The sequence below is a fragment of the Branchiostoma floridae genome, chromosome 12, assembly GCF_000003815.2.
Source record: "Branchiostoma floridae strain S238N-H82 chromosome 12, Bfl_VNyyK, whole genome shotgun sequence".
Lineage (NCBI taxonomy): Eukaryota > Metazoa > Chordata > Leptocardii > Amphioxiformes > Branchiostomatidae > Branchiostoma > Branchiostoma floridae.
Window position 1 is genome coordinate 8,897,264 of NC_049990.1, and position 14,923 is coordinate 8,912,186.

Sequence of the window (14,923 nt, forward strand, 5' to 3'; positions counted from 1 at the left end):
TGAATAGCGTAGTTTGGTATCAAACACAGACATACATGTACAACTAATAGCCCACATAAGGGTGTTACTATGTTACAAAGCTTTCAAATTGTAACTTTATTGGGGATGCTTATATATATGAAGGATATCATTGAAATACTAGTATATCGCTTCCATCATCAAGGAGGTTAAAACGTTGTGTTTGACAAACTTTGTCATGTATATTGAGTGCATTTTTCTTCAAGATTGGTAAAAGGTGTGTAAAATTTTAGCAAATTTTAAGTTATTGTTTGTTGTGATAAAATTTGACATACAAAATGGTGCTTCAGCGGACGGTTTGCTAAAAAGTGCGTAATCAATTAGATGAATGCACAGAAATCTATTTCTTTTTTTATTTCATTTTACGCCAGGATGGAAATCACACGCTTCTACTTCCGAAAGAAAGTTAGAACAAGGCAGTTTTATTGGTACCTGTCATGTAAAATAGTCAATAGGAAACAAGAGAGGGACCGACAAAGAACTAGTTTAGCGAGGTTTTCTTTCGTATTGTAATGTCGGAACCTTGTAGTAGCCGCGTCCGGGTAGGACTGGGCAAACGGTGCTTCTAGACGCTTCCAGGCACCCGAGGGTAACCTCCTTGGTTGAACCAAGGACGTTATACTAGGAAATTATTGGCTATGATTGGGTTGAACAATCCGTAAGGATTGAAAACATGTTCCTATTAGAATTATTTATATCATTACATGGATACTACATTCAGACTTTGATCATTTTGGGATGAGAGACACTTTTTGCTTTGATTTCAACGTCCTTGACAGCAATTAACTGTACATCGTCTGCGTGATATTCCTACCAGGAAGTTTGCAGACTATGGACTAGAACTAGAACTGGTGTACGGATCACAAGAGAAGAAAGCTTTAATAGAGAAGATCTTTATTTTTTTTAAATTAAATAGCAGAAACGCTAAGACCTATAGAACCGTTCCTCCCATATCGCCATGAAGTACTATAACAAACTGATAGGCGGCGCACCTGGTGACCCTGTTTGACCTAAAATGGCTGCTCACATGGCAAACGTGCTCCTCACAAGTTTGTCTGAAAAAGACGGCAAAACTTCACTACCGTGGGCCATTGAAGTAGCAAATGAACACCAACTGCTACAGAGTGAAGTAGGTGTCATAACTGTGATGTAAATTGGCCAGAGTAGTCTTAGCAGTGGCTTGATATGGGATTTCGATTGTAGGGGGAGGGGGGCAGCTCAGCACATGCTCGCTTTCAAACTAAAAAGTTTTGTAGCTGACATAGCTGTAGCTGAATGTCAGAATAACGTTACTTAACTGATTTCAATAAAAATCAATGTTTTAATGATGTCGATTTATGAAAGCTAGTACATTCTTGGCTAGTATAGTCCTTCATTAGTTACAAAAGTTACATGGCTTTTGTATACCGGTACTACTATTTTCATACTTGACCCCCTCCCCCTCACTTTGAATGTTTTTCACCCAGGGCTCCAGACTAACTTTTTGGCCTAGGAGCACCGCGCTCCTAACTCCTAAAACTTAGGAGCACCAGCAAAAATCTAGGAGCACTATAAAAATTGGTTGTAGAAGCAAAAAATCTAATAATCATTGTTGATAACCTGGAATAGCATATTTCAATACAGTAATATAAAAGTGAGGTGAATATAAAAGAAAAAAAACAACCTTGCTTTAAATATGGTGAAAGGCCTACATTGATGTGGTGGTTCTTGGGGATAGGAGGACAAATCACATAATTTTTTTGCTACAGACGGCTGCTTTATTCAGACTCGACTCTTGTACCTCCAGCCTTGTCAGGCATGACTGTTGACGAACAAGTTTTAAATGCGTTAAAATGAAAAAATGAGTGAATCAAACTTGCAACATAAGGATTATCAAAATACTGGCACGGAACGATATGATGATGATCAAAATAAATTCAATACTGAAACCAAGTTACACAGACAAAAAAGTAATTATGCCTTCTTATTGTAAGAACAATGGAAAAATAACTGATTAATCCCAAATTACCATTTAAATAAAAATAATAAACCACAAATAAGTATAAAAGTACAAGTGTGTGACAAAATGGGTGAAATTGAACTGAAAATAGAAATAGTGCAGGCCGCTCTCCAACACCAAGATTGTACCTCAAGAATGTTTTCCTTCCACCCTACCATTTTTTTATAAATGCCTACTTGTTCACTGTCACAGGGGCTGCAAAATTGTTGTCTAAAAAGTCAATACATAAGTTTTGTTACTGCCTACTGGACCTCCACTTACCGTGCTGTCGTAGCATATCATACCATACCATACTATACCATACTATACCAAGGAGGTTATTTCCTATACATGAAATCTCCTTGGCCAAACCAATATATATATATATATCATGTATAGTCTCACATTTCCCTATCTTTTTGGACAAAGGGAATAGATAAAGGTCCAGTAGAAATACATTTTTAAACCTCCTTGGTGCATGTAATTTAAGACAGACAGACACATGGCAGACCTTAATGAGGTGTGACCAACCCTGCTGACCATCCCTGTCAGGGGAGGAAACTGACACCTGGCAGGGCCAGCCTTTCCCTGCAAAGATTCTACTTGGCTGGATGATAAATGATGATTAATTGTAATAGGTCGCACTGTGCGACTGTGGTTACAGATCTGGTCGCATCAGGGGAATTCTACTCGCATATGCGACCAACTTGGTCGCAGTCAGGAGCCCTGTGTCACCAGTGATCTGTTTTACTCTTAGATTACGCAACCATACTAGAGTAATGGCGCAGTTTAGAGTAACAACAAAAACAACAGCATGGAAATGAAAGCTGTTTTCATTCAATCAAGGTGGTTCCATTTTAATCTGTTTGTTGTTGTTGCAGTCCATGTTAACGTCTATCATTTCGCTAAACGTAGTCTTTCATTCAATACAGTCTATACAGAGCTTAAACAACACTTGAATACAATTATAAGGCAATGGTCAAGTCAGAAAAAATAACTTTCCACTTTTCCCCCTTCAGCAGAATGCACAGGACTGGGTGAGTCACATCAACACAAGTCTGGGGACAGCCAAGACCAGGTGACTACTGAACCATACTAGCAGAGATAGTACAATGGCTGCAGCTACATATCTATATTACATACATGTTACTACCGCTAGTATGGCAGTCTATTGGCATAGTTAATTGACCCATATCTACGCAGGGACTTAGGAGATGAAACCAGTATTTGGGTACGTTTTGACTTTGGAATTGAAACAATTCTGTGGAACAGTTTGTACATGTAATAGAACTTAGAAGACCATGAAAATACACATACATATTTCTTGTGGCATGATAAATTGGTGGGAGGGTTATCATCAAAATAAGGCACTAGCATTGTGGTGGCAGCTCAAAATAAATACGAGTACATGTATGCTACACCACATCACACCAAACCACACGTTTTACTCCAACTTTTGAGCATAGTTTAAGTCTTACCGTATTTTGTGACAATGGTTTATGCTGGTTTGTCAAAGCATTATATATTTCATTCCCCATGTCGGTACCATAGGTTGGAGGGACTATGTTTGCTGGGTACCGTGGTGCAGCAGTGCAGTGCAGGTACCTTTATACAGCATGGTACCACCTGGATCCGAATGCTGACCCAGGTCCTACAGGTATTTAGGGTACCATTGTCTTGGCTTTCAGACTTTCTACTTAGAAATAAATCCTTAAGTTATATTATATATCAAAGATGAATACCACTTTGTTATGACCTGTTCAACCTACCACAAAGAGAGAGAAGCAATGTTTAAGAATATTAGAACCAAAACACAGATCTCTCTTCCTGGTACACAGAACAATATTTTACTGCTATCATGTTCAACTCATATATCCACCGTAAGTCAATTTATTTATACAAATCGCAAATGTACTTTATTCCAAATGTACTTTATTCCAAATGTGAGACCATGGCACTCATACTTAAAGGGTACCAGGTGGAATGATTTCTATATCATAAGGGTTGACATTGCTTACATTACTACTACATGTACTTCAGAATCTACTTCTACACAGTGCAGGACAAAGTGCCTGGATCAAGGCACATCATGTCCTGGGGTCCTGTATTACTTGGCTATTTCAAGTGACCAGTGTTTATTGGTCAGTAACTCTTGTTGTCCATTTGTGTCCAGGCCTATGACTCTCCGCTGACCCTCCAGATGGCCAGCCATGTCCTGGGCAGTGTTGTCCAGCAGGCTGCCCAGTACCCTGAGGTGGCCAGAGAGGTGGCCACTACGCACATCCCTACACTGGTGCAGTGTCTGCTGGGAGCTCAGGACCATCAGGTACTGGGGTGATGATAATAATGTCCATCAGGTACTGGGGTGATGATAATAATGTCCATGAGGTACTGGGGTGATGTTAGAATTGTTATCTCAATGAAAAATGGAGATATTGTTTTGGATATGTCTGTGTGTCTGTGTCTGTGTGTTTGTGTTTCTGGATATTTGTGGTCAACATAACTGAAGACCCTCTAGATGGATTTTGTAATGATATTTGTTTTAAGTGGATAGGTTTGGGAAGACAAAGGTCAAGGCGGATTTTTGATCCCCTGGTATATTTTGTATATGTATTATAGTCCATACTCTGAATAACAGAAATGCGACATAGTTCCCGATTAGAAACTTTTTTTCCTTCACTGAGACAAGTTTTTCTAGGTATGGCTTCTTCAGTGGTAGGGCTGCAATGAGGACAATTGCAATGTGTTTGTTTAAAAAAAAGTACCAACAGCTTACAATTTTGCAAGCTAAAATGAATTATGGTTGCCATTAGGAAAAAAGTCATTCTAGCTGACAGACATTTTATGTTTTCCTTGTTGTTCTATAGTGGTTCCCATCAGCGCTTGAGGCCCTGCAGTCCTGTATGAAGAACTTCCCTGGTCCCTGTGGATCCTCCAAGGTTTGTACATGAACATACCCTGGGAAAACGCAGGTGCCTTTGAGGCGCGCAAGGCCTAGTTTACGGATCCCCACCACACGCGCGCACTGACCACCCGACGCCCAACACCCGCTGGCCTCCACTCTCGCTTTGCCTCTCCCAGAGTCTGAGAAGCAAGTGATAGTTGCGGGCCGGCGTAAGTGGGGCCAGCTGGTAGTGGGGCGGGTGCATCATAGTTGCAGGAGGGCGCGCGTTAGGCAGGGGATCGGTAACTCTTCTTTGCGAAGCTTCTTTGAGCTGGTTTCCCAGAGTAACATGAACAGTGCTTACACCCGCAAATGGAAAGATTATATCAATGTGTCTTATGCCTAGACAAGGTCTTCATCTTGTCAATCTACACAGTGCCAATCCTAAAGATCATAGAGGCTGATGGAGCGCATAGTCTTTTTAACAAATGCCCACAAACGCCCACTCTGGAGAAGTCCGTCCTGCATGAATCTCATATTTTTTGCTTGCAATATGTCCACACTGTGCTCCCATGCATTAATTCTGAGTTTCAAGTCAATCCATTGGTCAGAAATGAAATAAATCAAAGTTGATGATTTTCGATGATCTTTTTAGCGAACGCCCAGCAAAATGGATTGACTTGAAGCTCAGGATTAATGCATGGGAGCACAGTGCGGACATATTCCAAGCAAAAAATATGAGATTCGTGCAGCGCGGACTTCTCCAGAGTGGGCGTTTGTGGGCATTCGCTAAAAAGACTTTCCCCTGATGGAGAGCTGATATCAAGCAGCTGGTTCGGTGACCATCTGTCATGTTCTTCAGGGTGGTTCACTTTGCACTGCAGCTGGAGGTGAATCAGTCATCACTTAAGCCATGAAGAAGGTTACAGACAGGCACTAAAACATCAGCTTTTGTGTTCCTCCTGGTTTTGAATAAAGAACTTTGTTACTCAGATATTCTCTTAGTCTTACAGTTATCAATTGCACTCGCAGTGTAAGTTATGCAACATCTGAATGATGATGATGGTACATGTTGTTGTTTACATGTGTGTTTGTTTGTGTTGTTCCAGGGGAAGGTTGAATCTCTTATTTGTGGTCTTATGGACACCAGTCAGCCCAGGCTGTCTCAGGTTGGATATAACATTTAATTTGTACTTTTCTTACTCTTACATAGACACTTGTACCTCATTTGTTTTAAGACACTTGTACCTCATTTGTTTTAAACCCAAAATAGCATTTGAATTTTAAGTTTTGACTGTGAACTTAAAATACTGTGAAAACCTTCATTCCATACTGTTAAACAACAAAAATTTACAGGAAGTCCTGTGAAAACAAAATGTTGCCTGACCAACCCCAGCAAAAACCTGCTGGCATTGATGAAAATGTTGTAGAATCGTTTTCTAGCGATTTCTCCATCCACTCATTCCTATTAGAGTAGAAAATATTTAGGGCCATAACTGTAAACGCAAGATTTTTTCCCTTGACCTAACCCAGCCTGTGCCCTGTACAGTTAGCGCAGCAGACCTGCCCACTGTTAGCGGGGTGTGGCGGGGGCGGGGCAGGTGGTGTCAAGTACACGGAGGCCTGGGCTCACCTGTGTGACCAGGTGTTGGGCTCACTGCACCAGGTGTTGGACCACGCCTACCAGGACATGGAGACAGGTGGGTGGGGTCCATTGTTCTATTGTTTCCACCAAGGCCATGTTGATTCAATTGTGTGGATGACGTTTTATGGAAACTGCAATACGGATGCGTTTGTGTGAAGAAGAAAAAAATGGGTGAAAAAAGTTACCTTTTTGCGAGATCTAAGCAGTCAGGAAGGTTGAATTAATGACTGAACACACAGAGTATGGCATACAGAAGATTGGATTTTTTATTTTGCTCTTTTGCAATTTCTTTTTTGACTTAGGAGTTGACTTTGGCATTCAATGACATTAGACATGTAACTATATGTGACAATACATTTGGGACGGCATCCATAACACAGCAGCAGCAACACCAAGCTGCAGTGCAACGGTCACCGAAACATGGGCAGGTGATTATGTACTGTGTGCAAAAGACTTTGTAATCATGTAACGCAAGTTCACCTTTATTCGCAGTGTAACCTATATCCGTTGTACGTAAAAACAGGACATTTAGGAATATGACGTTGATGGACAGTGATTTCAAATTGCATTTTTTTTCATTATAATGCAGTTTTGGACCTCCGTCTGTCAACTTAATATCCTGAAATACCCTGGTGTTAAATACAATGGATAAAGGTTACCCTGCGAATAAAGGTGAACTAGCGTTATATGTACTTATAGCTCTGTTGTGATGTGTTATGTAGGTTTGCAGACCTACAGTGTACCGCAGGCATCACTGCGTCTTAAGACAGTACCTGAGTCGGATCCAGCCAGGACGTTTGTCTTAAGCACCAGGTTTCACAACCTGTGTGGCTGTTTAGAACAGTTAGTCAGGTAGGTACATGTACAGTGGTTACTCTCATGTACATTGGTGTCACCCTTTGAACCAAGTGCCCAAACAGTTTGCAACGATGAAGGATGATATTTTTTATTACAAAGATAGTGGCTTGGGTCATTGTAGGACATTTTACATATACAAAATAGTAGGTGTGTTTGTGTGTGTGTGTGTGTGTGTCTTGACTTTATTCAGATCCACTTTTAGCTATTACAACAATGTCAAACATATTATGTTGCCAGCTATTCTTCCAGTGGTCTACATAAAATACATTAATACACTCACAACATTACATAAATACAAAACATAATATGTACAATGCAAACAATACAACTGAGAGAAAAACAAGTTCATTTAGTAACTGTGTTCCAGTGGCAAGCCATACGGTAAAGGAAGCGCTTCCTTTCTGCATTGGTCCTAGGTTTTGACAGTTTGATGCAGTTTGTTGTTGTTGACCGTGTTTGGTACCGACTGTTGGTTGACTGGAATGTGAGTTGGGTGTAAAGTGGTTTTGGTAGTCCTGTGTTCACTATCTTGCAGAATGTAGCATAACTTCTTTGTTGTATTCTCTCCTTTACTGGTGACCAACCCAAGATGTGTGTGTGTGTGTGTGTGTGTGTGTGTGTGTGTGTGACTCAATGAAAAAGTCAGACCATGGCAAGTCAATTTGTTGGTTTTCAGATTGTAAAAAAAAATTACTGAAGCAAAACTGGATAAAAAAACAAGAAAGTCTTAGAAGAAACTCCTGTTGTCATCCAGTTTTCCCCATGGCCCTCAATTTTTGCTTAATCCTAACTTTGGTATATGTGAAAGTCTAGAAAATAACTGTTGTGCCCTCAAGAAAAATTTGGAAGTGATACATTTTGTGCAAACTTGTAGTGACCATTTGTGTGCTATCATGCCATTATGTTCCAGTCAGGAGTTCCCTGCTGTAGTGAGGATTCCTGTACCAGACATACTAGCCTTCCTCTGCAGAGCACTGGGGGTCAATCCAAAAATGCTGGTAAGTTTCATATGTAACACTAGTTCACCATTATCTGTGGGGTTACCTATATCCATTGTTTTAATAAATGATTAAATATAATTAAATTTAGTAAATAGTATTTACACATATCAAGTAGATGAACAATGAACTGCCATGTTTTGAAAGTATTGCAATTTCAAACACAAAACAATGGATATAGGTCACCCCATGAATAAAGGTGAAGTAGTGCTACACTGTAGTTCCTGCTAAACACACTACACTTTACAGGAATGATTCAATGGCATAAGCCACAGAGGGGAAAGAAATATTAGTTGTCAGTTACTTATTGAAGGCTTTTGATTATCACAACATACCTTTGCAGGTGTTTTCTTGTCAGCAGGCTGGATTGCTGTTTGAATTGTACATGAAGTGTTGTGCATTGTTGGTAATATTAAATATGTCAAAGTTGAGGGCCCCTGAGAAATAAACAAAACACATCTAGACATGGTATCAAGCATTGTCAAGACAAGAGCTGTTTACAAATTAGGGGCCTTCACCTTTGACCTTGCACATGCTCAGTTCAAACTGTGAATTGGCTTATAGTTAAAAGGTGTATCTGAAAAGAGGAGGTAACTTTTAGGTTCCTTTATGTAATCACCATCACCAAATTGCAGTTACCAGGCAACATAGGTCTCTTGCTTGGAGTATGTCACACTTTTTTTTTCTCCAATGTTTTACAGTTTGGAAAAGCATCCATGGAGCATGTGCTTCTCATGTCCGCCCTTCCCAAGATGCATTGCTCTGCACTGAGTATTCTTGAGGCCCTCATCATAAGGTATGCCTCCGGTGTGATATTCTGACATCAATTTTTCCTGTTAAGGTAATGGCCACAGAAGAAGATAAACATTGTACTGCATACTTTTATATTTTCAACATGAGGGGTGATTCAATGACCATCCCTTTTCCCTTTTTCATTTTGGCGGTAGCTGAAGGTATGCATGCCTTAAGCATTAAAGTGCAAGTCTTTGTCGGTGAATTTCCCGATCAAGACTATGTTACTTGGTGAGAAAGATAAGTGGGAGCTGAAATCATGTGTAGCTTGCTCATGGTCAATTGATCAACATTTTCTCTATAGTGGCCATATTTCTCCAGTCCCTGAAGTGGTGGCTATAGACAGGTTTGACTGTACCTCGGTATAGACCCTGATGGGATAACTAATGATCGTTCCCCTTGTATTCCAGCTGTAGAAGCCACCTGGTTCCACATGCCTCCGTCATCTCACAGCTGCTGGTGCAGACTCTGGGCTGGACCACTTCAGAGGAGGGGGTGCCAGGGAGACAGAGGCCTTACAGGTAGTGTACAAGTTGTAATTTCTCAAAATATCCCATACTGTATAACGTCAAAACCTGTAAATTTTACAAAATGATCTCTTTATTGTATAAAGTACCTTTGGCTCTTTGTGTCTTGGGTCAAGGAGATTGCATCATTTAGATGTACTAAAGATATAGTTTTCTACTTTGTATAACTGTGTGATCTCAAATACATGATAACATGAAAGAAAAAACATAGAATTCCACTAAATCATCATAAACCAGAACTATATTCTAGGTTTTGTCAATCCAAACTTTCTCAGAGAATAGTCTGCAGAACTAAGTAGTAAAAATGCAACATAGATGTGAAAATGAATAACTTTTTTGTTTATGTTGACTCATTATTCATAACCATTTTGTAGCACCCTACGGAGTAGAGCATACACAGTGCTGACAGTATGGCTGAACGTGTGTAGTGCTGCCAGTGGAGTGGACAGTCATGCTGATGTCATCCTACAACATGTGCTGAAGGATGCCACACCTCAGGCAGATACCACCAAGGTTTGTCAGGCACAGATGTGCTGCAGACATGCTATAGAAATATGCTTTTCTAATACAAATTTTGAAAGTGGTGTCTAGTTGTTAGTCTAAGAAACCAGTATAGACTGAAGCTCTGTAGAACTGTACAGAACTGCCGGCCAGTCTCAGCATGTCTTACATTACCAGACATAGCATGGTAAGGCAGTGTTGCCATCACTAAATATATTCTGCTGTATATATGTACAACCTTAGTTGTTGTCCCTACATTTCAAAAGTAACTTGTGAATTTCTCAGTACAATAAACCTACACCTTAAAATATTGTACATGGCCATGACCAGTATCTCTCCTGTTCATTCAGTTCATTGAGCTTAATTGGTTCAAGATCACTTCATTTTCACTCTAGTTGGAATAGATTCTCTTTTTAAGTGCATGGGGGTTTTACAACTTCACAGTCAACCCTGTTATACCTTCATCTTAACTCCAGCTTAAAGCTAGCAGACCAGGGGCCCAGGAACAGTCCAAGAGACAGAAGAAGAAACAGAGGGGAGTGGACATGACTGACCAGGGCCTGAGTGGTCACATGAAAGTGGACAGTCAGGCCAACAGCGACGTCTGTTGTGCCGCACTGGGAGGTAGGCTGGATTGTTTGATGGTCATTTTGGTTTTCATCTTTTTGAGGATTTGTAGCCCCAAGTAGTCACAGTGGCGCAAGTGGTAACGCAACCCCACTGCTTGGCCATCAGGAGGTTTGAGCGCATTTATTTTACTTTGCATGAGACACTTTGTCCTATATTGTGTAGAAGTAGAAATAGAAGACTGGCATTATTGGCGATGTCCCAAGAGTTTAACCAACAAGTAGTATTAGCACCCATGTACTGAATAAACTGTCATTTTACACAGCGCTGAAGACTGTACTAGAAGTGGTTGGGTCAATCATCAAACCATCCTTTCACAAGGTAAGTCAACATTTGCTAACTGTCCAAACGAGTCAAGCAAGACTTTTTCATTGCATTTGTAATGTACTTGGCAAATCTCAACAAGCAACTTTCGCAAAGGCACTTAACATGACTTTCCTCAAAATGCGTAATTCAGGTGAAAATGTGTACCTAGCTTTGGTTAGGGATGTCTTATTCATTATTGGATAATTCGTTAAATGGAGGTATCGTGTTTGAGGAAAGTCACACCTTGAGCATGCCAAAGAACCCATGTGAACACCCTTACTGAAAAGAGTAGGGGTCCTTTCCGGTGTGAATGGATCAAAAACCATTCTAGCCTAAATTGTGCAAGCTATTGGGTTCAGTAAGTCCTCACTCCTAAAGCAGCTGACCTGGTCTTGGTCATTACTGTTTCTGATGGGAGAAAAGATGCTATTACAGTCCTTTTCATGTAACTCATAAACTGCAAATGGCCTTTGGGTCCTGTTACTTAGTGACCATTGAGTAAATAGATAAAATGTACATCTTTATATTTTGTCCTTTCAGGAAACCCAGGAGTTTGTGATCCCCCTGCTTCTGAAGATCCATCAGAACCAGTCAGACCCTCCCATCCCTTACTCCTGTGGCAGGTGTAGGAAGGGGCTCTATCAGCTCCTCCTGGCTGCTGTGCTGGTACTGCACCCTAGGTGGCCACCTCCCACCCAGTGTGCAGTAAAGATCTTCAGTGTGGGACAGCAGGACTATGACTTACAGGTTATTGTTAATATCATATAATGATATATAATGATACAGAAGATTTATGTCAACTTGAAATGTCATCTGTATTGGTAGAAGTCATACTTGATTAGTCAGTATTGAATAGTAGTTTCCTATACAAACAATTGGACTTAGGTGTTACCCAAATTGTCAACTGGCTAAAGAAAACTGAAAGTTCCCTTCATTATGAAAAGTGGCCAAGAAGGTTGAACAAATGACTGAACACACAAAACATGACACCTGTATATCAAACAGTAGATTACTTATTTTTGCTCTTCTTATTTGACTTTGGAAGACTTCACCCATTTGTATGTGTGTTTTTGTTTTCAATTTACAGCATACATTTGCTCATTTGCTTTTTTGTATGAAGAAGAGTATGGTCGCAAACTTTGGGCGCAGACAAAATTTGTGGTGCGTGTGAATGGTGTCCGTATAATGAAGTCAGTGTGAATTAGAATTCTTTCATACATATATAGTTGTATAGAGCGATATGTGAGGATGATTTCAACCAAGTATGATTTTATTTTCAGGTTTCTTCCTTCTGTAGAGAGGCACTGCTCACCTGCATGTCAATCATCCACCCCAGGGCATCAACCCTCCAATCACCAGTCATCATTGCTGACACGCCCATCATTTCAAAACCTTCAACCAATCATCTAGCATCAAACTTCCAGGGACTGAGACGCAATGCCACAGAGGAGGGCACACGGAAAAATGACTCCCACAATGGAAACTTGTTCACAGCCCCGTCTTTCAAATCAGTCAGCCAATCAGAAGGGATGGTGGAAGACAAACCTAGCCAATCAGAGTCCACTACTCATGAAAGTATCCGGATTAAAAGTTCTGAGGTTCCAGTAAGCTTCCCAAACAAGTTTAGAAGAGAAGAGGATATCGCGGGACCAAGTGTTATCCAGTTGGATGGGAGTAGCAGTAGCAGTGAAGGGCAAAGTTCATCTGAGGACAGTGTAGAATTTCTGGAGGATGTCAGGAACAATGAAGCAGACAGTTCAACACTGGAGTCAGGGGGACCTGGTGGTGGAGTAAGCAGTACAGAAAGGCAGCAGGCTACAGACATGGACAAAATGTCTGGGAATGAAGACGTAGTCTTAATACAGGTGGGCTTAAGTTGTCACTGTAAATTCTCTAATTTTCCCAGGAATTCAATTTCATGGTAAAAGGGGGGAGGAAGTTTTTGGGATGTGTTTCAAATTTACAGTTGAAGCAATTCTGAAGCATAGAAGTAATACATTAAAATGCTTATTCACCAGTGAGTTAGTGATGGAAAGGTGTGGAAATAAAACTACTACAAACATTTCATGATGTACAGTATTCTTGAGGTATGTGATATGCACATCAAGGTCTTCAGCACCGATGGCTAATGTGCTGTGCCGTGCTTTCCAAACACTGTTCTTAGTATTTTAATCATATTTTGTATGCTTGTATACCTCTTGAATACAAGCGTTAACTAGTGTGGTTTTCTGTATTTTCTAGGGGCGTACTAAGGAGGGAGGGACTGAAGTTTCTGCTGATACTACAGACCTCACTATTGCTGGAGGGATGAAGAGGAAATATGAGAGTGATGTGGAAGATGAGGATGGTGAAAGCCAGGTATTGTCATATAACTAGTCAGTTGGCCACTAAAAATCTGGTACCATTAGGTGTTTCAGGCCATACATTTAATTGTAAATGTACTGTTTTCAAATTAAGGCTAGTTGGTTATGTCAGTAGCATACTTCGAACAGTGGTGGAATAATTCTGTTGAAAATATCAGTTTGAACAGTGGTGGAATAATTCTGTTGAAAATATCAGTTTGAATGCTTCTTCCATAGAGGTATCATTCAACTAAACATTTTTTTTACCATATCAAAGTGTACACTTTTCCAAATTATCAAGGTTAGCACATACTAGCACACCCTTATCGTTCATGTATGTCTATGTCTGAACTAATAATTTGAGCATTCCTTTCTGTAAAAGACTGTAACAGTTGTAATTTTATTTTCGTTTCCAGGACACAGATCTCCAGGCCATGCTGGCTGCTTTTGTACCAGACTCCACTCCAGATGGAAACTGAAGTGTCAATATCCAAAAATAAGTCTTTGCAACAAGATCTGCCAAAATCAAGACATATTTTTGTAATCCTCCAATGTGCAATGTTAATTGCATTGAAGCTACCATTTTTTAGATTTTACAGAAGAATGACTTGAAAGAAAATGAAATGTCTTTTGAAAAATTTAATAGAATTTAACTGTTGCGCACTCTAGATATTAGATGTGGTGAGCAGCTTTCAGAAGGCGCCCTAATTTTATATGAATGTAACATTAACTTTTGTTTTATAGTAACATGAATTTTTGTTTTATAGTAACATAAATTTTTGTTTTATTATTTCATAGTGATTGCCTTCATATGGCATGTGAATGAACTTGAATATAGGCTTAACAAATCCATTGTACCTATCTAATTTGAACAATGAGCATGTTGATATTAAAAACATGGTTATTTCACTAGATACTATTGGTTGTGAGTTTTTGCTTTTCTATTGAAACAGATAATGATACTGGATATCAGTCTATAAAAAGTAAAAGGCTTATATTAACCAAGAGATATCTAGTATGACATTGTGTTCTTGGGAAAGGCACTTAACACAATGACTTTCTACACTACACTCCTGTGTAAAATGTGTACCTGAGCCATCAAAGTATTGCACAAGTAAAACCAGAAGCAGTTGTTGTGTTGTCAGACTGAAGCTTTTTTTTTTAATTTGGTAAGAACTGTGACCAAAGCCCTCAACCATTTCAAAGTTATAACTGCTGTTTAACCAATGGCAAAACATCAAGGAAACGAAGTCCAAGCCAAAGTATACCCAGTTCACACAGTCACATAAAAACTAAAACTGTTACATGTCTTTTTACAAAAATCAAGTCAAAGGGCATGCCTTTTGTTAGTATGTAATAAAATGCAGCAGGAACAAGCCTGTTAAAATAATTGCACTTTTAACTGCAATATACAAAATGTACATTTAAATTTGCTGTAAAACCAACA

At 39.8% G+C, this 14,923-nt stretch overlaps 2 protein-coding genes across 2 annotated transcripts; both read left to right on the plus strand.

Annotated features, from left to right (window-relative positions):
- The first annotated feature begins 1,006 nt into the window (after nucleotides 1–1,006).
- On the plus strand, nucleotides 1,007–10,605 carry LOC118426944 (proline-, glutamic acid- and leucine-rich protein 1-like). The gene is made up of 13 exons (XM_035836576.1): nucleotides 1,007–1,147; nucleotides 3,016–3,074; nucleotides 3,548–3,653; nucleotides 4,170–4,322; nucleotides 4,864–4,935; nucleotides 5,990–6,049; nucleotides 6,430–6,580; nucleotides 7,248–7,377; nucleotides 8,294–8,381; nucleotides 9,083–9,177; nucleotides 9,584–9,694; nucleotides 10,075–10,222; nucleotides 10,597–10,605. Exons 1-13 carry the CDS (start codon nucleotides 1,034–1,036, stop codon nucleotides 10,603–10,605), a joined length of 1,296 nt encoding a protein of 431 aa, XP_035692469.1. The 5' UTR covers nucleotides 1,007–1,033.
- A 71-nt stretch (nucleotides 10,606–10,676) lies between these two features.
- On the plus strand, nucleotides 10,677–14,390 carry LOC118427641. The gene is made up of 6 exons (XM_035837522.1): nucleotides 10,677–10,825; nucleotides 11,094–11,149; nucleotides 11,675–11,881; nucleotides 12,415–12,999; nucleotides 13,376–13,492; nucleotides 13,893–14,390. Exons 1-6 carry the CDS (start codon nucleotides 10,747–10,749, stop codon nucleotides 13,953–13,955), a joined length of 1,107 nt encoding a protein of 368 aa, XP_035693415.1. The 5' UTR covers nucleotides 10,677–10,746; the 3' UTR covers nucleotides 13,956–14,390.
- The last annotated feature ends 533 nt before the right edge of the window (nucleotides 14,391–14,923 follow it).